This window comes from Cynocephalus volans, chromosome 3 (assembly GCF_027409185.1).
Source record: "Cynocephalus volans isolate mCynVol1 chromosome 3, mCynVol1.pri, whole genome shotgun sequence".
In the NCBI taxonomy this organism is placed as follows: domain Eukaryota; kingdom Metazoa; phylum Chordata; class Mammalia; order Dermoptera; family Cynocephalidae; genus Cynocephalus; species Cynocephalus volans.
The window spans coordinates 87,664,148-87,689,113 of NC_084462.1; the positions used below are offsets into that span (position 1 = coordinate 87,664,148).

The 24,966-nt window shown below is 39.4% G+C and overlaps 1 protein-coding gene across 1 annotated transcript in view; it reads left to right on the plus strand.

Annotated features, from left to right (window-relative positions):
* The first annotated feature begins 17,224 nt into the window (after window positions 1–17,224).
* The window catches only part of SPPL2A (signal peptide peptidase like 2A), a 42,997-nt gene continuing 35,255 nt past the window's right edge, over window positions 17,225–24,966 (plus strand). Inside the window, exon 1 of the mRNA XM_063090602.1 lies at window positions 17,225–17,584. Coding sequence (XP_062946672.1) covers window positions 17,516–17,584 — 69 coding nt within the window. The 5' untranslated portion in view covers window positions 17,225–17,515. The remainder of the gene's footprint in view (window positions 17,585–24,966) is intronic.

The window sequence follows — 24,966 nt, forward strand, 5'->3', positions numbered from 1 at the left end:
ATTTCATCAAGGACCAAAATTTATTACATTATCTATCTAATTGCTGAAAAAAAAAAAAAAAATAACATTCCAGGCACTGTCATTTCTCTCCAGGTACTTCCCAATTTAGGAATAAAATTTGAAAAAGAAGAGAAAGGCATAGAGATTTTGGGGGGAAGGCAATTCCAGGAAGTAATTTTGAGAAGATTCTGCCTTGCACCTGCTATCTAGGCTTTAGTCAGAGAAAGGACTATAAAATAAGATGACTATTTAATTTATCATCCAGAGAATTCAAGTGAAAGGGAGCACCATTAATAATTATGTAAGGGCAATAGGTATAAACCAGGGTCATCCCAGGCAAACCAGATGTATAGTTCTCCTAGCTGTAAACAGGGAGTTATTTCAGGGGTATTAGAAAGATGCTTAACTTCCAGTCAAGATGACGGAAGAGACGGTCCCCAGTGTCACTCTCTCCCACAAATCAATCAATTTACAACTATAAAAAAGCAATGACAGCCAAGCTGGGGCCACTAGAGCTCAGGGGAAGAGGAAGAGAGACTATGGAGTATGTGAAGATGGGAGAAGCCATGATGAGAGAAAGAAAAAACTGCTTGGACAGTTTCAAGCCCTGGCTGCTTTAAGGCTGGAGCTGCTGAGAGCACAGAGCAGAAGCTGGCAAAAGCCACAGCTATGTCCTTCAGATGAGGTTGCTTGGAGGAAGCAGGGGAGAAGAGGGCCTTGGTGACCCCCAGTCCAGCAAGACCACTAATAGGGTTCTCATGGACTCGCATAGAAGTGAAGAGCCACAGCAACTGAAGAAAAGGAGCCACTCAGAGGCCAGTGAGTCACCGCAAGGGTCTGGTGCATGGCCCATTCCAGGGGAAGTGTTTGCAGCATGGGCAGTGGGGGAGATGGGCCCACTGGGAGAACACTGGGGCACAAAAAGGACAGCTGACCTGCACGCCTATCAGCGAAGGACCACTCAGAGGAGACTGGACAGGAATATAGAATTGCATGGGGTGCAGTTTGATTAAAAGACTCAGGCCCAGGCCAGAGTCTCAGATCTCTTGAGAGCTGGAAGCACCTATAAAGTCAACCATTAAAACCTGAGCTGCACAAAAAGCCTTCCCTAGGGAATCAGCAGCAAAGCAGCAATTTAGCTCAACAACAGAGCTCAAGTACTGGTCCCCATAGGAAGTTCCCTCATTTTAGAAGTAAGCAAAGGACAACAAATTAGTTCCAGTGCAGAGTTTAAATAGTGAGAACAGTAAATAATCCAACACAGAACAGAAAGAAAAAACAAAATACCCACAGACCAGAGACAAAGTTTGATATTAACTAGTAAAGGTCTCATTTCACCAAAGAACCTATAACACATAGAAGGACCAGAAATCCCCTGGGATACCAAGCCAGAAAGGGGGGAGGGCCAGAGGCCTCAGCAATGCCCCCCAATACCCACAACCAATCTTGAGGGTGGGGGACGAGGGCTTGGCCACAGCCCCCCAACACCGGCAGCCACCCCAGCGGTGACCACCAAGCTGCCGCAGGAAGCACCCTGGGCTCTTCTGAGCAGGGGCAGTGGGGGGCCTCAGGCCTCAGCCACACACCCCCAACAAATGCAACCAGCCTAGCAATAACTACCACACTGCAGCAAGAAGGGCCCCCGATTCCTGAGCTGGCACAGTGAAGGGGCGAGGGCTTTTCCAAACACCCCTGACATGTGTACCCAGTACAGTAAAGACCAAGCCACCACTGGAAGCCTCCTGGTCTCCCCTACAGGAATGAGGGGGGTGCCATAGGCCTCAATCCCACCCCTCCTCCTTCCTCTTTCTTCCATCCCATTTCCTTCCCCTTTCCCCTCTCCCCCTCCCTCCCAACTGCTCTGCAACAACATCCTAGAATGTAAAAAATAATATCAATAAAATTTCATTTTGTTTTAAAAAAAAAGAAGAAAGATGCTTAGCTGTTGCATGAAATTCCACAAATAGAGCTTTATTCCTTTCACTTAAGCCAACAAGGGGATTGGCTGAGTTTCCATGAATTTACTCCTGGGAGAAATAACCACTAGGTCTTATCAGACACTTATATTTTAACATGAACAAACTTTTCAGTCTTCCCAGAGGGTAAGTTTGGAAGGAGCCTGTAGCTAGTCTGTAGAACTCTGAACTATTTTTGGCTGAGGGAGAAGGGAAAAAAGCACTGGATGAGGAAATGTGGAGAGTTCTGACCATGTCCTTGTCATTAAGACCTACCCTGTAGTGGATTGAATTATGTCCCCCCAAGAATCACTGAGGCTTGAATTGTCTCCCAAGTTTTATGTATTAGAAACTTGGCCCCCATGTGACTGTTAAGAGGGTGGGAAATCCTATTATGGTAATTGAAAGGTGGAGCCTTAAAGAGGTGATTGGATTATAGGACAATGCAGTAGAGAATGGATTAAAAATCGTGGTCAGGGGTGTCATTCTGAGGGCTTTAAAAGAAGAGGAGAGTCTGTCTGTCTTTCTGTCTCTCTCTCTCTCTCTCCCTCTCTCTCTGTCTTTCTCTGCTTCCACCATCTTGCATGTGAGACCACTGGGTCACTGTTGCCACCACCAGAGGGACTTTGGACTCCCCAGCATGAGAAACTGTAAGCAATAAATGTCGTTTTTCTTTATAAATTACCCAGTCTCAGGTATTCTGTATAGCAACACAAAAACAGACTAATACATACCCCAACCCAGAGAAGTATTCACATGCAATCACAGGTGTCAGCCAAGCCTCCTCCACCCATAAGATCTATCCTCACTTAGGCCCAAGGGACACACATGTTCCCTCAAAGATCCCATCTCTAGCAGAATATAGAGAATGAGCTGTCAGCTGCTTCTGAATCAGCCTTCTCCAATAAGCCATCTTAGAAGCTCACAGGATAACTGCCATTTTTATGGAGTTGAGTGACTGCTTTCCCTTCACAGAACCAGCTAGAGAAAAGTCCCTGGTCAGATCACCAAGCTTTAATGGCCCCACAACCCACTCAGAATGGGAGCACTGGGGAAGAATCCTGAGTTAACCCTACAAAGCATCTTTTCTCATAGAAAAGATTAAGGAATTGTTTTGCATTTCTTGACTCTGAGGAATTTATATCCCAGATTTAATAACTATATAATGTGAATCCATAGTATTAAAATCAACCACAAAATAAATGAATGAATCAAAGTCTCCAGGCTATAATTTGGGCCATTTTTGACCAGTAATTTTCATCAACCCCATCCTTGCTTTTCACAACAACAGGTTATACAAGCAAGGTAATAGCCATGACCACTCACTTTTACAAATGTATAATGAACTAGAGGATGTCTCTGAAGAAGATTATAGGTTTTATGTAAAGCTACTTTCAGAAATAAGGTCTTGAAATAGAAACTTACAATCTGAGCAGAAATCAAATGGCTCCAGGATTCCTGTACCAAGGTGTCCTTCCCAAAAGGTCTACTAGCGCAAATGCACAATCCATAAAAAAGACTAAGAACCAGGGCCCAGCCCATAGTCAACCCCAGCAAGGTTTGCAGTCTAGAGTAGCCATGTCCATTAGAACCTTCTGTAATCACGGAAATGTTCTATATCTGTACTGTCCAACATGGTAGCTATTAGCCAAGTGTGGCTATTGAACACTTGAAATGTGACCAGAGCAAGAGAAGAACTGAATTCTTAATTTTATTATGTTTTAATTAAATTCAAATAGCCACATGTAATTAATTTCTACCTTATTGAATGACACAAGTCTAGAGGCTAAACCAGCCTAAAGAAAGCAATCCAGAAGTCACCTTCGAATTCAGCAAGGAATCTAACAAGATAACATTTGACAACCTAATATTTTAACTCTGTAAAAAAACTATAGTAGTTTCTGTTAGACTCTTTCAAGTCTTCACAATGGCCTTCCAGGCCCTTCGTGATCTGGCTTTCCACCCCTCCCCACCTTCACCCATTACTTCTAGGATCTCAGCTCCTACTACTCCACTCTTACTAAGTCCAGCTCTAGTAGCCCCCTTGCAGCATTCCTGCCTCAGAGCCTTTGCATTTGCTGTTCTGTCTGCCTAGACCACTCTTCTCTTACCTATATGCATGGCTTGCTCCCTCCCTTCCTTCAAATTAATGCTCAGATATTATGTTCTCAGTGAGGCCTTTCCTGATCACTCTATTTAGAACTGTAATGCCCACTACCATCCACACTCCTTATTTCTGTCCCCAACTTTATTTTTCTCTTTAGTGTTTATCCCCTTCAAATATACTTCTAACATTAATCACTTACTTATTTTGTTTATCTCCCCATCTAGAAATGTGAACTCTATGAGGGCAAGGATTTTTGTCTGTTTTCTTTGTTTCTGTGGTCAGTGATATACTCATAAATGTTTAACAACCAGCTCTTTTGGGGGTGAGGGGAATGCTCTGATTTGTAGCATTTGATAATTTCTGTATTGTAAACATACCCACTGTGCCAATTTCAAGCTACCAACAAGAAGTTACTGAACAGAGTTGAACGTAATCTGAAGTTGAAGAAGAGACAAGACTAGTATGTAGTGATAGAAATTAGAAAGCATCCCTGTACTGGCCAGCTGCCCAAAAAAAAAAAAAAAAAAATTTAGAGTGCAGCCTTAGCCCCAAGGTCACAGGTTAGTGTCCCTATATTGGCTAGCTGCAAAAAACAAACAAAAAAAAAAAAAAAGAAAGAAAGAAAGCAGTTATTCTTGGAAGCAAATACTAGCTAGAAGAGAACACAAGAAGGACTTCTGAGGAGCTAGCAGTTTTCAGTCAATTGAGTGGGCGCTGGTCACACAGGTGTGAGTTTGTGAAAGCTCATCAAAGTGTAACTTACAATATGCACACTTTCCTGTCTGTATATTACACTTCAGGAAAAAGTAAATATAAGTATATAGTGTTCTTTTATTTTTATAAGTTGTAAAATACTTCCTTTGCCCCTCCCTATTTCCTGAGCTCCACCCTTTCATTACTGAATTTAAATCATGGCCTTAAGTCCATATCTCGTGACAGTGGGTCACCTCCCTAAATACATTTTCAATTAAACTGATGTTCCCACCTCAGCTGATCCAAGTGGCTGGAAATGACCAGCTGCACCTGCCAACTGGGTCACACACTAATATCTAGACTAGGCTAGCAATATCACATGGCCCTATCATCACGATCTCTGGCATGTATACCTGACATAGAATGCTAGATGTAAGTTAATGGAAAACAGGAAAAGAAAGGGGGGGGGGAGGTGTGCACTAATAATGTCAAGGCTTTTTAATGAGAAAATATAATTACATACTTTATATTTTCAGCAAAAAACTCATGGGGGTCAGCCTACACATTGTTATGAATGTAACATTCCTGCCAAATCAGACAGTTGATAAAATACTGATTTAGGATGTTAATTTACAAGGGTTCAGATCCCTGTACCAGCCAGCTGCCAAAACCAAACAAAAACAAAAAATAAATAAAAATTTTAAAAAGATGTTAATTTATTTTTAGGAATTGGTGTCACCATTGATTAAAAAATGCACTAGTTTATCATCAAAAATATTTCTGCTCATCTTGCATGTAACAGAGGCTATTAGTTTAATCACACTGTTAATCAAAAATCCTGAGTCTGTTTTCTCCTGAGCAGGCAATATTTCATAGAATCATAGTAAAATAGATCCAGAAAGAACATGTGGAAAGTATACTGCTATACAACAAATGACACCTTAGAAGCCTTGGGCATCAAAAAGCATCTGACTACATTTAATTGCTTTGGGTGATAGTTTATTAAACTGGCAGGCTCCTATAAATAAGAAACTTTGGTTTTAAAAGCCCAGACTAGCCTCAACATGTCAATAGATAACACTGTAGCGGTCAACCAAGAAAAACATGTCAATGTATTCATCTGGAGCCAGAGGAAAATTTTACTAATATGTAAGTCAATCTGCTTTGCCTGAGAATTTTGGAAATGAAACTAGGTTTTGCCTTTCCCAGCAACATCTAAAATCAACCACTGCTTCTTGCAGCCACACTGATTTGTATAGGCAGTAGCACCTCTTGTTATGACTCAACACCAACAATGACATAAATTTCGCTTACAATAGATTATCTCTTCAGAAATTTTATTTTAAAACAATTCATTCATATAAAAGAATATATAGGTATATACATAAAATCTCTCTATAATATTATCTTATCTATGTATCAGGTTATCTTTATTCATTTTTACTGTGGAAATATGTCCTGGAGGGGAAAAAATCCAAGCTTTTATTAGGGACTCACTTGGTAAATTAAAACAGTCCCCCAAAGTTGTATAACTTAAAAAAAAAATATTCCTGGAGTTTAATAATATCTATGACCAAAAAAAAAATCATTTAACTCCTGAATCTGCAACTTAAATTTTTTCTTCCTTGTTACTGGTCAGTGAAGAGACACTTGAACTTTTAGAAAAATCAAAATCCAAAGAAATGATTTTGTTTGAAATTAAATCCAGCTATTCCTCAAAAGACTAGACTTGATTAAGTTTTACAAGACACTTCATAAGTACTTTAGTCAAGTGCCAAAGTATTCAAAAACACAACACAGGCTTCTTTTTTTTTTTTTTTTTTTTTTTTTACCTTTGGTTTTTGGCAGCTGGCTGGTATGGGGATCGGAATCCTTGACCTTGTTATCAATACCACACTCTAACCAATTGAGCTAACTGGCCAGCCTCAGGATTCTTAATTATTGGCAAAAAGTTTCTTAATTCAGTAAACATTTATTGAGTACCTACAATAATACAAATGGGAATCCAATTGATTGGATTTAAATTCCTGCTCCATATCTTGCTGGGAGATTTCACATGCATGATTTTCACTCTAAATTTCCTCATCTGCAAAATAGGAATAATAATTTACCTCATAAAATTGCTTCAAATGAATTAAATTAGATAATGTATACAAAATACTTAACAAAGCAGTGAATGTCAGCTTTAAAAAAATAATAATAGTTTATAAGACATTTTTAAACCTTGCATGGCTCTTCATTCAAGAAGTTCCCTTGCTGAGGGCTTATAAAGATTTCCTAAGAGTGTTGATTAAGTCTGAATTTTGGTCTATCACTTTGAGTCATGTGCTGTCCCCCCAACTGTGAGCTCCATGAAATCCTCTCTCCTCATCTTTCCACCTAGTGAATCTTTCTCTTCTGAACTTTACTTGATTCAAGTCAACATTTCATCTCTCATGTAGGAAGTGTCTACTACATTTCACTAACTGACATGATTCCAAAAGGGAGAAAGCTTTGAAAAGAGCAGTAATAAGTATATACGAACAGGTAAACAGAAGATAAAGTGACGAAACCACAACTAACAACATTTAGTTACCTTTTGTGAACCAGGAAGCATTCAAGTCACATGTTCTGCTCAAGGAGAAATGCCTCATGAACAGGTATCAGAGGAGGAAAGCATTTAACCAAAGCCAGGTAGTCTCTGCAGAAAAAACAATACCAGGAAAGTCTGAGCAGCTTTTACATCTGTGGGCAAGATAATTATTGATGCTGAGGTAGTAACATTGATTATTCCCAGTAAAAAAGTAATAAGCACATTGTCTCCTAGAAGTTGTGTTCAGTGATAGATACACATGAACCCAACCACAACAACACAACCACTAAATAAAAATTGGTGGGATCCAGCTATCCCTCTTCTGTGTATGTACCCAAAGGAATTGAAATCAGTATGTCAAAGAGATGCCTGCACTCTCATGTTCATTGCAGCATTATTCACAATAGCCAAGATACGGAAAAAATCAAAGTGTCCATCAATGAATGGATGGATTTTGAAAATGTAGTATATAAACACAATGGGATACTATTCAGCCTTTAAAAAGGAAGGAATTCTGTCATTTGCAACAATATGGACGAACCTAGAGGACATCATGCTAAGTGAAATAAGCCAGGAACCAAAGACAATTACCACATGATCTCACTTAGGCACGAAATCTACAGAAGGTGAGTACGTAGAAGTAGAGAGTGGATTGGTGGTTACCAGAAGTTAATGGCTGGGAACTGGACAGGGAAAGGGGAAATGTTGGTCACAGGGTAGGAAGTCTCAGTTAGACAGAAGGAATATGTTCTGATGATCTATTGCACAGCTTGGTAACTATAGCTAGTAATAATGTATTATATATTTCAAAATACCCAAAAAAGTGGATTTTAAATGTCCTTACCACAATAAAATGATAAGTACTTGAGGTGATGGATATGTTAACTAGCCTGATTTGATCATTCCAAAATGTATACATGTATCGAAACATCACGTTGTACCCCATAAATATATACAATTATTATTTGTCAGTTAAAAAGAAAAGAAAACTGGTAGGATACTTTTTTCCACTTTTCTGTATCTGTGTGTGTGTCTGGCTGGTACAGGTATCCAACCTTGGACTTTGGTGGTCTCAGCACCACACTCTAACCAATTGAACTAATCAGCCAGCCCCCACTTTTAGAGAAAAGAAGAAAGAAGAAATGAGATGTGGTCTATACCTTCCTTGGCTGGAAACTCCTAGAAATTCTTTGTGTTTACTAGTGATAAGGAGTTGATTTCTTTATACCAGTTGTATTAGTCTGTTTCTGTGGCTTATAACAAAATACCTAACACTGGATGATTTGCAAAGAAAACAAAATTTATTGTTTACAATTTTGAAGGCCGGGAAGTCTGCAGTTCAGGGAATACATCTGGTGAGGGTCTTGTTGGTGGCGACAGTGACGGCAGAGTATCACATTGCAAAAATGATGGAGCAGAGAGAGAGAGAGAGAGACTAACCTCTCATGTACTCTTCTTTTAAAGCCCTCAGAACCACGCTCCTGACCACCATTTGTAATCCATTCATTAAGTCATGGTCCTACAATCTAATCACCTTTTCAAGGCCCCACCTTTCAATTATCAAAATAGGATTTCCCAGCCTCCTAACAGCCACAGTGGGGGCTAAGTTTCTAATACATAAACTTGGGGGACACAATTCAAGCTTCAATGAGTTTTGAGGGGACATTCAATCCATTACACCAATAGTTCCCAACTCTGAATGCACGGTAGAATTATCTAGGAAGCTTTTACAGTATATCTATGTCCCGGCTCTACTCCAAGCAAACTGGAATCTCTTGGTGTTGAGATGTGGGCATAGAATCTTTTTTTGGTATCATTTATTTATTTATTTTACAGCTTTAATGTAAGTTATAACTGACCTACAATAAAATACACACATTTAAAGCATACAATTTGATGAGTTCTTATATAAATACACATTTGTGAAACCATCAGCACAATCAGGATAACAAATATTTCCATTATCCCCCAAAATTTCATTATACACCCTCATATCCCATCCCTCCCTCCATACCCAGGGAACTGCTAATCTGATTTTGGTCAATGTAGATAAGATTGCATTTTCCAGAATTCTACGTAAACGGAATTGCATAGTCTGACTTTGTTTACTCAGATTTATGATTTTGAGCTTCATCTACCTTCACGTGCATCAATGGTTCATTCCTTTTTTGCTGAGTAGTACTCCCTGTACATATCACATTTTCATTCACCTGCTGGTGGACATTTATTCAATCACCTTTTGGTGGACATTTGTATTGTTTACAGTTTTGGACTATTATGAATAGAGCAGCTTTAGACAATCACGTATATGTATATGTAGATGTAGATGTAGATGTACATATACATATATGTCTTTCACATGCACATATACATTCATTTCTCTTGGATAAACACCTAGGAATGAAATGGCTGGATCATATAGTAGGTGTATGTCTAACTTAAAGAAACTGCCAGTTTTCTGAAGCGATTGTACTTTTTTACATTTTTACCAGCACTATATGAGAGTTCTGCTTCCTCCATATCATTGCTAAAACTTGGTATAGTCAATCTTCTCATTTTAGCCTTTCTATTAGATATAGGATGTTTTAATTTGCATTTCTCTTATGACTAATGATGTTGAACATCTTTCATGTGCTTATTTGTCATATGTACATCTTCAATGGTGAATTGTTTGTTCAAATATTCTCTTCATTTAAATTTTTTTTTTTTTTCTTCTTAGTGAGTTCTTTATACATTCTGGATTCAAGTTTTACATTGGATATATGTTTTGCAAATATTTTATCCCGGTCTCAGTTAGCTTTTCATTCTCTTAACAGTGTCTTCCAAAGAGCAGACGTTTTTATCTTGATGAAGTCGAACTTACTGATTTTTTATTCTTTTATACTTCTTGCTTTTTGTGTCCTATTTGAGAAATCTTTGCCTAACAAGATTACTAAGATTTCTGTTACAAATTTTTCAGCTTTAGCTCTTACATTTAGGTCTATGATCTATTTTGAGTTAAGTCTAAAATATGGTGTTAGGTAAGAATTGAGTTTCATTTTTTTGGACTTGGATATCTTGTTGCTCCAGCACCAATTGTTTGTTGAAAAGATTATCTTTTTCCCATTGAATTGCCTTGGCACCCTTCTCAAAAATCAAGTGGCTATGTATGTGTAGGTCTTATTATGGACTTTTCATTCTGTTTCATATATCTATATGTATGCCAACACCACACTATCTCAATTACTGTGGCTTTAAGTAATTCTTCAAATTGGGTATTTAATTCTACAAAATTGGTTCTATTTTTCTTTTTTTAAGAATTGTTTTGGCTATCCTAACTCCTTTACATTTCCATGTAATTTCCATATAATTTCAGAATTGGCATGTGAGTTTCTACCCAAAAAAGCTGGGTTATTTTTATTGGGATTGCATTATTTCTAAAGATCAATTTAGAAAGAACTGACATTGTAACAATATTGAATCTCTCAATCCATGAGCATATCTCCTCATTTATTTAGGTCCCCTTAAATACCTCACAGCACTGTTATGTAGTTTTCAATGTTCCAGACTTGCACATTTTTTGCCAAATTTAACCCTAAGTATTTGAAATTTTTTGATGTTATGGTAATTTCTATCTCAATTTCCAGTTGTTTGTTGCTAGTATATAGGAATACAATTGATTTTTGTATATTGATCTTGTAGTGTTAATATGGTGAAATACATTGATTAATTTACAAATATTGAACTAATCTTACATTTTTGGGATGAACCGTAATTAGGATTGATATATTATTGTTTTTATATTTCACTATATTCAATGTGCTAAAATTGTGTTAAGGATTTTTGCATCTATATTAATGAAAAATGTTGGTTTGTAGTTTTCTTGCAATGTCTGTCTGATTTGGCATCAGGGTAATGCTGGATTCATAAAATGAATTGGGAAGCATTCCCCCTTTTCAAGTTTTTGAAAGTGTTTGTGTAGAATTGGAATTATTTCTTCCTTAAATGTTTAGTAAAATTCACCATCGGGGGGAAAATTCACCATTGAAGTCATGTGGGCTTGGGGTTTTCTTTGTGGGAAGGTTTTGATGACAAATTCAAGTTTTAAAATGGATAATCTGACTACCACTAATATCTATTTCTTTTGGAGTAGTTCGTGTCTTTCAAGGAATTTCTCCATTTAATTTAATTTCATAAATTTCTTGTTATCCTTTTAATGTCTTTAGGATCTTTAGTACCATCCCCTCTCTTGTTCCCGATATTGGTAGTATCTTTTCTTTTTCCTCTAACCAGTTTGCCTAGAGTTTTCCGAATTCTATCAATTTTCCCAAAAAGCCAGTCTTTTAGCTTCAGTGATATTCTCTCTCTCTTTTTTACTTTTTATTTTGTTTATTTCTGCTAATATATTTTCATTTCCTTTCTTCTGCTCACTGTGAGTTTAATTTGTCCTTCTTTTCTACTTTCTTAAGGTGGAAGCTTAGGTTACTTATTTTAAAGATTTATACCTTTCTTTTGTGTTAAGTGCTACAAATTTCTTTTTTTTTTTTTTTAATCTTTTTTTTCCTAACCGCTAAACCACTGGGAATACAAATATCTTTTTAAGCACTTTTTAAAGCTTTAGTTGCATCCCACAATTTTTGATACATCATGTTGGCATTTTCTTCAGTTCAAAATATTTTCTTAGTTCCCTGTGATTTCTTATTTGTCCCATGTGCTATTTAGAAATGTGTGTTTAATTTCTAATTATTTGAAAATTTTCCAGATATTTTTCTGTTATTGATTTCCAATTTAATTCCGTTGTGATCACAGAACATATGAGGGTACTTCAAAAAGAGTGTGGACAAATGGAATTGAAAGATAATACAAATCTTTCCATGAACTTTTTGAAGACTCCTTGTGTTTTGTATGATTTGAAATCTCTCAAATCTATCAAGACTTGTTTTATGGCCAAATAGTCCATTTGGTAAAGGTCCTGTGTACACCAAATAAAATAGTATATTTGGTAAAGATCTTGTGTACACTTGAAATCATGCGGTTGTTGGGTGGAGTAATGCCAATTAGGTTGAGTTAGTTGATAGTACTCATCAAGTCTTCTGTATCCTTACTGATTTTCTGTCTACTTGTCCTTTGAATTATTGAGAGAAGAGTGTTGAAATCTTTAACTATAATTATGGATTTGTCTATTTTTCCTTTCATTTTTATTAGTGCTGGAGCATAGGTTTGTTTTTTATTTAAACTTCTCAGATGATTCTAAATATGCAGTCAGAGTTAAAGAACATTTCTCTAAACCAATGGTTCTTAAACTTTAGTGTGCATCAGGATCTCTTAGGGGGCTTGTTAAAACAGAGTGCTGGGCCTTACTCCCAGAGTTTCTGATTCAGTAGGTCTGGGGTGGGACCCAAGAATTTGCATTTCTTACAGTTTCCAGGTGATCCTGCTACTGCTGGCCCAGAAGCCACATTTTAAGAATCACTAAGCCCAAGTTTCTCAGCCTTGGCTGCATACTAGAATCACTTGGAGAGCTTTAAAAATTCTGATGCACAGGCCACATCCAAGCCAATTGAATTTAGAATCTGAGTGGGGAAATGGGGACTAGTAAGACCCAGGCATCAGTATCCTTTAAAGATCCCCTATTTGATTCTATAAGTAGCGGAGATTGAGAATCAATATTCTATAAATATGTTCCCTGATTTATGATGAGGTTACATTCCCAAAGCCCATTGTAAGTTGAAAATACCATAAGTTGAAAATGCATGTAATTCACCTGACCTACCAACATCATACCTTAGCCTATCCTATCTTAAACATACTCAGAACACTTACATTATCCTACAGTTGGGCAAAATCATCTAACACAAGCCTGTTTTATAATAAAGTGTTGAATATCTCATGTAATTTATTGAATACTGTACTGAAAGTGAAAAACGGAATAGTTGCATGGGTACTCAACTTATGGTTTCTACTGAATATGTATTGCTTTCTCTTTTTTATTGGTTATGAATATTCATGAGATACAAAGCTGATTGTCACGCCTCCTGCCCAAGATGTGAAGGCCAGATCCACACTGGCATCATGCCCATTACTACAAATTGCAATTGTACCCTGTGTCCCCCACCCAATTATCCCCAACCTCCCTCTCCCTTCCCCTCCCCCATCAACTCCATTTTGTTCCCAAGGTATGTTCTCTCCCTCTGCAAGTCCAACGCACCACTGTGGTCTTTCTTTCCTTCCTTCTTTCTCTCTTAGCTCCCAGTTATGAGTGAGTACATGTGGTATTTATCCCTCTGTGCTTTGCTTATTTCACTCAACATAAGTTTCTCCAAGCTCATCCATGTTGTTGCAAATGGGAGAATTTCATGCTTTTTTTATGGCAGAGTAGTATTCCATGGTGTATATATACCACAGTTTCCTTATCCAATCATCCATTGATGGACATTTAGGTTGGTTCCATGTCTTGACTATTGTAAATAGAGCTGTGATGAACATGGAAGTGCAGGTATCCCTTCGACATGATGATTTCCATTCCTTTGGGTATATACCCAGAAGTGGGACTGCTGGATCGTATGTAAGATCTATCTGTAGTTGTTTGAGAAACCGCCATACTGTTTTCCATAGTGGTTGTATTAATTTATAGTCCACCAACAATGCACAAGTGTTCCCTTTTCTCCACACCCTTGCCAGCATTTGTTATTCACTGTCTTTTTGATTATAGTCAAACTGGGGTGAGGTGATATCTCAATGTAGTTTTCATCTGCATTTCCCTGATGACTAGTGATGTTGAGCATTTTTTCATGTACCTGTTGGCCATTTGTATGTCTTCCTTTGAGATATATCTATTCAGCTCCTTTGCCCATTTTTTAATTGGGTTATTTGGTTTTTTACAGTGCAATTGCTTGTGTTCCTTGTATATTATGAATATTAATCCCTTGTCGGATGCATAGTTAGCAAAACTTTTCTCCCATTCTGTATCACTTTCGTACCATCCTGTGGTAAGTTGAAGTCAAACCATTGTATGTCTGGACCCTCCATACTAAAGTAATCATCTGGTTGCTCAGGAAAGTCTTTGGGGCTCATTACCAACACTTCATTAGCATCCCCTGGGTAAAAAACACTGTGCAGTGCTGGCAAAAAACATGTTGTATGAATGATCTAGTGTGCAGGGACAGAGCACTGGCTTTCAGCTGCTCCTCCTCTACTGTCAACCTGGTGTTTCCCTCTTTTCAGAAATGAAGCCCATGTTTCCTACCCATTTCCTAGACTATGGAAAGGTTTTGACGACAAATAACATTCTACCTTCTATTACTGGAAAAAGAAGAAATTCTATTAACCATATTTACAAATCAAAATGATCTTCAATCTAATGACACTTATTTTCCATAATTGGCTTTTTATACACAGTTTCTTTAAAGAAGAAAAATATTGACTGAAAAATATCCAGGTACCCTTTAATCTACCTAATACTTGCAGGGAAATTCATGTGTAACAGAGGTACACACCAAATAACTGTTAACAGCCTTTCCAGCAGTAAAGTCATTAAACAAGAATCTTTTAATCTTCCCTTAACCTTCCCATTTTCCTTCACTTCATCCTGCAAAGGGACTATGGAGAAACCAGTCTGGCAGAGGAATTATGACAGACAGTGCTGACACTTTATACTACAGCCTTCTACTTTTCTTTTCCTTCTCCTTCTATCCCTTTCCTCCTTTCCTCTCTCTCTCTCTCTCTCTCTCTCTCTCTTTGTTTAATTTTCAGAGTAAGTTTATTCACATTACAAATCATGTAATTTTTATGACAATTGTGTGAGGTAGGCAGAACAGGTATTACTGTCCACATTTTTCAGCTGAGAAAACTAAGGCATAAAAAGAGAGATTGCCCAAGGAAATAGCCTATAACACAGGCTCTTTGGTCACAAGCACAAATTTTTTTCCAACTGAAGGGAAGGAAAAATGGGAACAAATGTATGCAAGAAAACTGGAGATCTTCAGACAGCTCCCAGAGCCAGTTTAGAGATTCACTAGGCAAAAGGCCATGAGAAGCAGAAGGGAATATTCAGAGATAGTCATCAAATCCATCACAACAATTTTACAAAAGGGGAATCTGGCTTGCCCTGGGCCCTACAAAGTGTGAAAAGAGTCCAGGACTGACAGGCAGGAGACCTGAGTTCTGGCCTAATTGTGCTGCTAAGCTTCAGACCAAACCACGTAGCCATCAACCTATAGACATCTGCACTTGGATGTCTCATAAGCATTTCAAACTCATATCCAAAAGTATTTCCTGGGGGGCTGGCTAGTTAGCTCAGTTGGTTAGAGCATAATGTTATAACACCAAGGTCAAGGGTTTGGGTCCCCAGAAGCCACCAACACATACACACACACACACACACACACAAACGTATTTCCCGTCCCAGGGCAGGACCCTGGAAATCATCTTTCTTCATCCCCCACGTCCTCTCAGTTACAAAATTCTACTACAAATCTTTCGGATCCATCCTCTCCTCCCCAGTTCTTCTGCCACAACTGTCTCAGTTCAGGCCCTCAGTCTCCCTGGCCTGGCTTAAGTTACTGCAGTTGTCTAACAGGTCTCTGGCTTCCGTTGCTTGCCCTGTTTCAACCCACCTGCCACCACAGAGAGGAGAGCTTTCTAAAAGAGAAATTATATGTCATTGCTCTATTTATTACTCATTTGCTCACCACGGAGAGGATGAAGCCTAAAGTCTCAAGCAGTCCCAATCTATTTGTAATTTGGCTTCTGCCCTCTTCTCACACTTTATCTGTCATCACTCCTAACTTCAGCCAAGCCCAAGTTTTGCAGTTCCTCCAATGCTACCTTTGGCTTTGACACTAATGGTTCACTCTTCCTGGAAGTGTCCTCCTCCCTTTACCCTTTGCCTGGCTAAAATTAACTTATCTTTTTAGACTCTGCTCAGGCTGGTGTTCTTCCTGGCACCCCTTTTACACCTCCCTTTGATACTCCCATAGAATCTTGTGCAAACAAAAGTCCCTATTCACCCTGAACTGTGTTTGCTCATGCATTTGTATCCATCACTAATCCATGAGCTGTGGGACAGCAAGGACATTGTCTATTCAGTGTTTGGTATTAAATGCAGTAAATATTTGAGGACCTACTATATGCCAAACATTGTAGGTATAAGGGATACAGAAGTGAACAAAGCAAAGCACTCCTTGCTATCAAATGGGAGGTGACAGAGTTAAATAAATTAAATAAGCAAAACAAGAATGAAAAGTGCTATTCAGGGAACTAAAATAAATCACGATATGAGAGTGACTGGAGGGCTACTTCAGATTGGGTATGTCAGGAAGTTCCCTCTGGGGAAGTAACATTTAAGCTGATAAGTGAATGCCAACAAGCCAGGCATTCTGAGTTTCAGAGGGAAGAGCATTCCAGGAGAGAGGACTACAAGTTCAAAGGCAGGAAGGACCAAAGGCCTCTGTATGGCTTAAGCCGGAAAGTAGCGAAGATGAGTACAGAGAGGAAGGCAGGGGCCAGAGTTTATAAACTTTGTAGGCTAGAGTAGAGTTTTGATTTTGTTCCAACTGTGATGGAAAGTGACATGATCTGATTAATACGTATTTTTAAAAAATCACTCTGAGACTGCTATGTAGCTATTGGGCCGTCCCGGGGGAAACAGACCCTTTTGGAGGACAGAAACGTTGGTGGCCTGGATTGGGAGGGCGCAGCGGTTTTGGAGAAAGTGGACAGATTTAGGATGTGTGAACTAGAGTGGCCAGGACCTACTGAGCGGCAGATGAATTAAGGATGACCCGTAGATTTGGGGTCCAATACTTGGGTAGTTCCTGGGGAGCCAAGCAGGTGCTCAGCCACTCCTAGGAGGGGCCTTGCGAAAGTCCTCTCGCCTGCCCCGGCTCTGGCGAGAGATAAGGTCAGGCAGCTGGAAAGAGACACGCCCCGACTTGCAGCCGGTGGCCTCCCAGCGACACAGCGAGCGCGGCGGCAGCCCTGGACTCCCGGACCTCCACGCGGGGGTTTCCGCGTCTCCCGGGCGGGGCCGGAAAAGGAAGTCGGCGCTGCTGTGGCGGCCCCTTCGGCAGCAGCGGTCCCAGCCGAGCCCGCCCGACCACCCGTCCCTGTCTCGCCCGGCCACGGAGGCAGCGCAGCGGCGGGACCCGGAGCCTCCCCCCCACCGAGCCGCGCCGCGCCGCCCCGCGCCGCCGGGCGCCCACCAGCCCCATGGGGCCGCAGCGGCGGCGACGGCCCCCCGCCGTGGCCACCCTGTTCTGGGGCTTCCTGCTCCCACTGGTAAGGGGGGCGGGCGGGCGCTCGGGCCTCCCCGGGGCGGGGCCGGGCCGGGGCTCGCTTCGCCTTCTCCCCCCCCCCCCCCCCCGGACTCCCTCCCGGCTCCCCACTGCCCGCGCCGGCGCGGCCTGCCCTCGATGTCCCCTTTCGTTCCGCTCCGCTCCCCATCGCTCATTTCTTTCCTTCCAGCCTCTTTCCCCCAACCTTCCTACCCGCTACCCGGTCCCTGTCCCTTGAAGTAAATACCTGTCGCCAAGAAAGACATTTGCGGAGCCCTTTACGCTGCGTTGACCTTGGTCCTTCTCTATGGATTTTCACTGTCCCAGCATTTTTCTTTTAATTGACTTCTAGGTTTTATCGTCTCGCCTTTCTTACCGCTTCTAAACGTCTTTCCCCTAGAAAGAAAAATGTACAAGGCCCCAGAGTGTTTAGTGGTTCAAGGACTGCACTTTATACAAATTTCTTTCTTTCTTTCTTTTTTTTTTTTTTCTTTCTTTCCTCTCTGTAATATTTCTCTTTTCCCTTAGGGTTCTTTTCATTTCATCCTGAGGGTTTGTTTTGTTTTGTTTTTGTAGTAGGAGTGATTTAAAATAACTTTTAAATGAGCACATCAAAATGTAATTGCCTTTTATGGTTTTCAGTTCTCTGCTTAGTTTAAAGGGGTGGGGGTCGGATGAGTAAAAATAACAAATATGTGTTCACAAGTGTTTTCATAATTACATAAAAATAGTAATGTTTTAAAATTCGGTGTCAAGTAATTCGAGCTTCAGTCGGTGTTGGCTTCCTAGCCAGTGTTCAGTGTTTCAGTTTTTGTTTCTAGTGACTTTCACTTAGGAAGTTTCAGGCTGGAAACTTTTAAGCGTGTTATTTATACAGAATTGATACGGTGTATGCCTGTCCAATTCTTTCCACTAGAACGCGCAACTTCTCTGAAAGAGTATGTTTTGCTTACTGTCCGGTTTAAGGGGTCAGTGTTAATGAATCTATTCAATTTGAAAGTATTTTTAACGTTTATTAAGAAACCAAAATCTGAGTTAGCAAGTAAGCGTTAAGTGCTTTTGGTGTATTCATAACTTTGCTGTACACCATTAGGAACTCGAATGAGAGAATGTATCTAAATATTGTTTGGGGGCGCAGGAGAACAATATAAAGAGAATAACATAGTACTAGTGTTAGTCTGAATCTTTGAGGTGTTTAATGTGTAATCAGACAGATAATATTTATGACCAAGGGCCCGCCCGTGGCTCACTTGGGAGAGCTGTGGTGCTGATAACAACAAGGCCCTGGGTTCGGATCCCTATATAGGGATGGCCAGTTAGCTCACTTGGGAGAGCGTGGTGCTGACAATACCAAGTCAAGGGTTAAGATCCCCTTACTGGTCATCTTTAAAAAACAAACAAACAAACAAAAAAACCCTATGACCAGAAAATAGCAATTCAAATAGTAAGTATATATACACAAAACTATAACCTAGATATAAAATGGATCAAAGTGTTTTGCACTCATTTTCATTTGAATCTCTTAAGCCGATTGTAAGGATAAATACAAGTATACTTCAAAAAGTTCATGGAAAATTCTTTTATTATCTTTCAGTGCTATTTTTCCACGAACTTTTTGAAGTACCCTCATATATTCCCACTAATCCTTTCTCAACATAAATAAATAAATAAATAACCCAACAGTATATCAATTCCTTGTAAACTCACATAGAAATTCTTATTAAAAGTTCTGAACCCTCTGACCAGAAAAATCTAGGCAGAATATTTATATAATTTCATGGGCTTCACAAATCTAAAGGTCATCACTTTTCTAAGTTGTAGCTGGCCTGTCTCTTCCACATTCTGGATTTTAGGCTTTTTATATTGCACTTAGGTACTTTGTTGTATCTCACCATGTTAATCTTGGGTTCTGTACTCCTCAGTCCCCTGGTTGCTGTGGGTATTAAGTAACTTTCTTTTACTCTGCAAATATTTAGTCTGCATCTATTATATGCCAGGCATGGTGCTGATAACTGTGGGTAAACTGACAAGATCTCTTTAAATTGTAAAGCTCTTTTTCAATACCAACTAATATTATTGATTTTCTAGTTCTTGTTGATTTCTCTATGGATTTGTTTTCTTCTTGAACCTTCCTTCCTTTACTTTCCTGAATCGGTCTCTTTCTCATTCCTTTCTTTTTCTGAGGAACTTGGATAAATCTGGTTTCATTTTCCTAAGCTGGAGCTCTCTCTCCTTCCTTCTTACTTACTGGAAAGGGATGAAATCCCTCACCCCCAATGTGATTGTATTTGGAGATGGGGACTTTGGGAGATAATTAGGTTTGGATGTGGTCATGAAGATGGGACCCTCATAATAGGATTAGTGCCCTTACATAAAGAGACACCAGAGAGCTTGCTCACTCTCTCCTTGCCATGTGAGGACACAGTGAGAAGACGGAAGACACCAGTCTATGGTATTGTGTTATGGCAGCCTGAGCTAAGCCAGTTTTTGGTACTGAGACTGGGGTGCTATTGTAACAAATATCTAAACATGTGGAAACAACTTTGGAATTAGGTAATGGATAGACACTGGAAGAGTTTTAAGGTGCATAGTAGAATTATGTACAGAAAAGACCATTCGGATGAGGTCTCAGATGGAAATGAGTAACATGTTATTGGACAGTGGAGAAAAGGCAATTATCATTACACAGTGGTAAAGAATTTGGCTGAACTGTGTCCTAGTGTTTTGTGGAAGGTAGAACTTGCAAGTGATAAATTGGATATTTAGCTGAGATTTCTAAGCAAAGTGCTGAAGGAGCAGCTTGGTTCCTCCTGACCTCTAAAAGTAAAATGTGAAAGGAGAGGTGAATTGAAGAAGGAAATGTGAAGTAAAAAAGAACCAGAACTTGAAGATTAGTAAACTTCTTAGCCTATCCATATTGCAAAAAAATGAGAAAGTTTGTTCTGAAGAAAATCCTACAGATGGGGCTGAACAGTCATTTGATGAAGAGTTTATGCAATTATACAAGTAGAAACACTGCAGTTTGAACTGAAGGGGATGGAGGCAGACAAAATGAAGGAAGGAAGTCAGACTTTTTGGTTTCTAAGGAACAGGAGAGAACAATAGAACTGTTTGGCTATGAACATGTACTATTCCTCAAGAAGAGGGGGAAAAAATGATCCGTAAGGGATTCAGAGATCATTAGGGCCACTATCTCAGTTTCAACAGGCCTGATGGCCTCCACTCATGGTCTTAGGGGTGGAACGATAGCCCAGCAGAGTCGTGAAAAGACTGAAGGGGGTGGGGCCACCCTACAGAGATGTCGCCTAGAAGGTAGAACCTCAAACCAGAGGATTATTCTCAGGCCTAAAGATGTAGTGGAATTTACCTTGCTAAGTTTTAGGACTTGTTAGGGACTGGTCACCCCTCTCTTTCTTCTGATTTTTCCCTTTTGGAATGGAAAGTTTATTTTATGCCTGTCCCACTATTCTGATTTAGAAACACATAGCTTGTCTGGTTTCACAGGTTCATAGCTGGAGAGAAATTTTACCTCAGGATGAATTGTACTTTGAGTCTCACCAGTATCTGATGTAGATGATATTTAGATGAGACTTCAAACTTTAGGCTTTAGAGTTAATGCTGGAATGAGTTAAGACTTTTGGGGCTGTGGGATGGAGTGCATGTATTTTGCCTGAAAGAACGGCATGAATGGGGCTGGGGGCAGGAGTGGTATGCTGTGGACTGAATTGTGTTCCCCCAAATTCATATGTTGAAATCCTAACTCCCAGTGTAATAGTATTTGGAAATGGGGGCCTTTGGGAGATAATTAGGTATAGATGAGCTCATGATGGGATTAATGTCCATATAAGAAGAGATACCAAAGACCTTGCTCCTTTTATGTCCTCACCATGTGAAGACACTGAGAAGGTGGTTGTCTATAAGCCAGGAGGAAAGCCTTCACTAGAAACTGCCCTGCTGGCACCCTGATCTTGAGCTTTTTAGCCTACAGAACTGCGGGAAAATAAATTTCTGTTGCTTATGCTACCAGTCTATGATATTTTGTATAGCAGCCTAAGCTGACTAAGACATGCTGGATTTGTCACATTTCTCCTTTAATTTTCAGGTCCTTGACAATTTTTCTTTTACTCTCTTTCCTCTTTGAGCTGTTCCATTGTCTGCATTCTAAGTCACTGATGGCTGTGTATCTCCTTCCAAAAGGCAACACCTACATGTAAATCTCCTTTGAAACTCAAAATAATCCTGAGAAGGTTTGGGAAGATTATGACTTGTCCCAGAACATATAGAAAATCATGAGAAATAGGACTAGAACCCAGGTCTTTTGATATTTTTCCACTAAACTGAGCAGAAATAATTTTATTCTGAATCAAAAATAGAGCACAAGACTGATAGGATAAATTTGCAAATTTTAGTTTTAAGAAAAGGCTTCAAGATAGGAAAAGTCATGTTTATGATATGTTTGATAACATTTCTGTTAAAAATCACCTGAAATTGAGTCTTATGAAAATCTAAACCATAAAGTCTTAAAATATAGGCCCTTCCCCCAAGATATGAAATTTTTAAAAAATTGTATTGCTTTTAGGTCAGACTTTGCCAAGCTTTACCATGCCCTATAGTCTTAAATTTACTCCAGTTCTGTGCATTTATGTGACCTGCCTGGTCTTGTAGGCATAAAAGTTTGTGAATTCTAGTGTAAATCATAAATTCTATGAAAGTTGAGACATGTCATTAAGTAGTAAGATTACTTGGGGAAAACCAGGAAGAAGGCTGGATCTAGGTAATAAGAATATAAGCCCAACGAAGAGGAACCCTAACCTGACTTATTCTCTGCTGTGTCCTCTAGCACCTTATAAACTGTAGACTATTAAATAAATGAATAGCTACCTGTCTTCTCTCCGCACCCCAGTACCTGTTAGTCTGTGAACTATGTATTCCCAGATTCCTCAAATGCAAGGAATGATCCTGGCCCTGCTTTTCCCATGGCCCAGACCATTCTAATTCCCTGTAAATCCTATTTGATGCCCCCTAGCTCCTATTCAGCCACTATTTAAGTAATTAAGGTTATGCTTAATCTCTGTGGGTCTGGGTCTAGTCACTTTCAGTGTATCATTGTCATAAACCTTCAGTCCTGGAAGTAGGAGTAGAAACAATGTAGGTTGTCTTGACTATGTAAGTTATTAGGGAGGAAAAAATGAATGATCAGAAAGTTATTTAGGCCTGACCTTCAGACACAAAATCTTAACTCTGCCTTTCCTGCAGAGGCCCCTTTCAACTCTTTTATTGTGTTGCTATTGAAAATAGGCCTAGATAGAAAGTCCTGGCATATCTAAAGAATGACATGGATATAGGGTAGGGGGTAGTATGTTAAGTATTTAGCTAGAGAATTGTTATTTTCAAAATGAGTATGTAAAGACTTAAATGTGGGAAATAAATCCAATGCCGGAAGATCCTTTTGAAGGGGAAAGAAAGTTAGAAGACCAATAAACCAACAAACCTTATGAAACAAGGTCAGAGAAGACTCCTTGAACTGTGCTATTTGCTTGGACAGGAGTAGAACAGGCCTGTTTCTAGTAGGTTAATATTAGGCTGGTGAGTCAGTTTTAGGAGGCTATTAGAACAGAGGGCCAGGAATGCAAACACAGGTGTTTGGAACTACCAAAAGACTGGAATGTAAAGCATGGATGTAGCCCCAGGAAACAGGGACATGAAAACCATTGCAAGATTGACTCAGTGTAAGAACACTGATGAAATAAAGCTCCTTATACAATTCCTCCATTTACGGTCTGATTGGTATGAAAAAATGGGGAAATGGTGTATCTGTAAGGATGTGAGTATAGCATACACCATAGAATTGTCCTCTTTTAGGTTTTCAGAAATCTTTTGATAGTTGTCGTCATAACAAAATTATTTAGGAGAAAAATGGTCAAAGGAATAAGGCAACTATAACATTAAGACAGATTAAAAACATCAATATTCTTTGATTTGAAAAGAAAATGATAATGGAATATGATTGAAATCAAGTGATCCGGGTAAAGTAAATTAGAATTGTTCATGAGGTCCTAGAATTCCAGAGCAGCAGCAGGCACCCCTTAAAGTTTTCTGTCAGGTAATTTGAGTCAGAAAAGGAGGAAGTACTACTCCAAAGTATGTATGGGCTAGTAAACTTGCTTGTGTTTTGTGTGAGGATCAAGTAAGGTGCTGAATATAAAGGTGTGAGATTGATTTGAGAGCCCTGGAGAACACTTGATTCCAAGACCAGTGTGAAGGAACTGGCCTAAATAAGGGAGATTTGGGGTGAGCAGTAAGGAGTAATCGTCATAGGGAAAGGAGTTCCGTGAGCTATAGAGTCCTAGAATTGTGGGTGTTTGGAAGAGTATAAGGAAAGGACTTACAGTTTGGGATATTTAGTATGTGAGAGGAACTGATTGGATTTTAGAGGAATTTGAGAGATGGTAAGGAAACCCACGCCAGTATTGTGGAAGGGAAGGAATTAACAGCTAATGCAAAGATATATGTGACCAGTACTAAAACTGGAAGTGATGACTGGGCACTAAGAGAGGTGCTTGAGGATCTGGCTGTGTGAAGGGACTTGAAGCAACAGCAGAGTTGAAAGACTGTTGGTCTGGATTTTGGAGAGCTTGGTTCTAATTCTGACCCTGAGACTGCCTGACCACATCGTTGTGATCATTTTGGACTTATTTGAGCTAAAAATGAAGGAACTAGATTATGATATCTCTAAATCCCTTCTAGCTGTTTATACTGAGCTTTTTACTAAGAGAATATTTTCTTTACTGATTGAAAATATAAACATTTTTTAAAGGTTTGAGTTAAGTCATAGAAGACGAGACCACAGTTGATTAAAAAGGAAAATTCAGATGTTTTAGAGCACATCTGTAATTTGGAAGATGTAAAGGAGGGTATCTTGCACATCCACCAGAGGGTCTTTGTCAAATGATCTAGTACCAGCATGGGTGGACCACTGAATCTCACCTAATTTGGCACTTGTAATGTTTGAATGGACACTGAGTTTCAAACCCATTTTTCTCTATGCCTCCCAATTTAATTAACTCAATAATATGGGTTCCATTACTCTTCCTCGATAGCCTTGCTACTCAAGGTATAGTCCATAGACCAGGGGCATCAATACACCTGTGAACTTGTTAGATACGGAAGTGTCACACCCAACTCAGATTTACTGAATCAAAATTTACATTTTAATAATGATCACTAAGTGATTTGTATGTACATTAAGTCTTGAGAAGCACTGCTCCTATAGCAGTGGTTGTCAAACTTTAACAGGCCTCACAATTACCAGAAGGGATTGTTAAAACATAACCTGCCAAGGGTTTCTGATTCAGTAGGTCTGGAATAGGGCCCAAGAATTTTCAT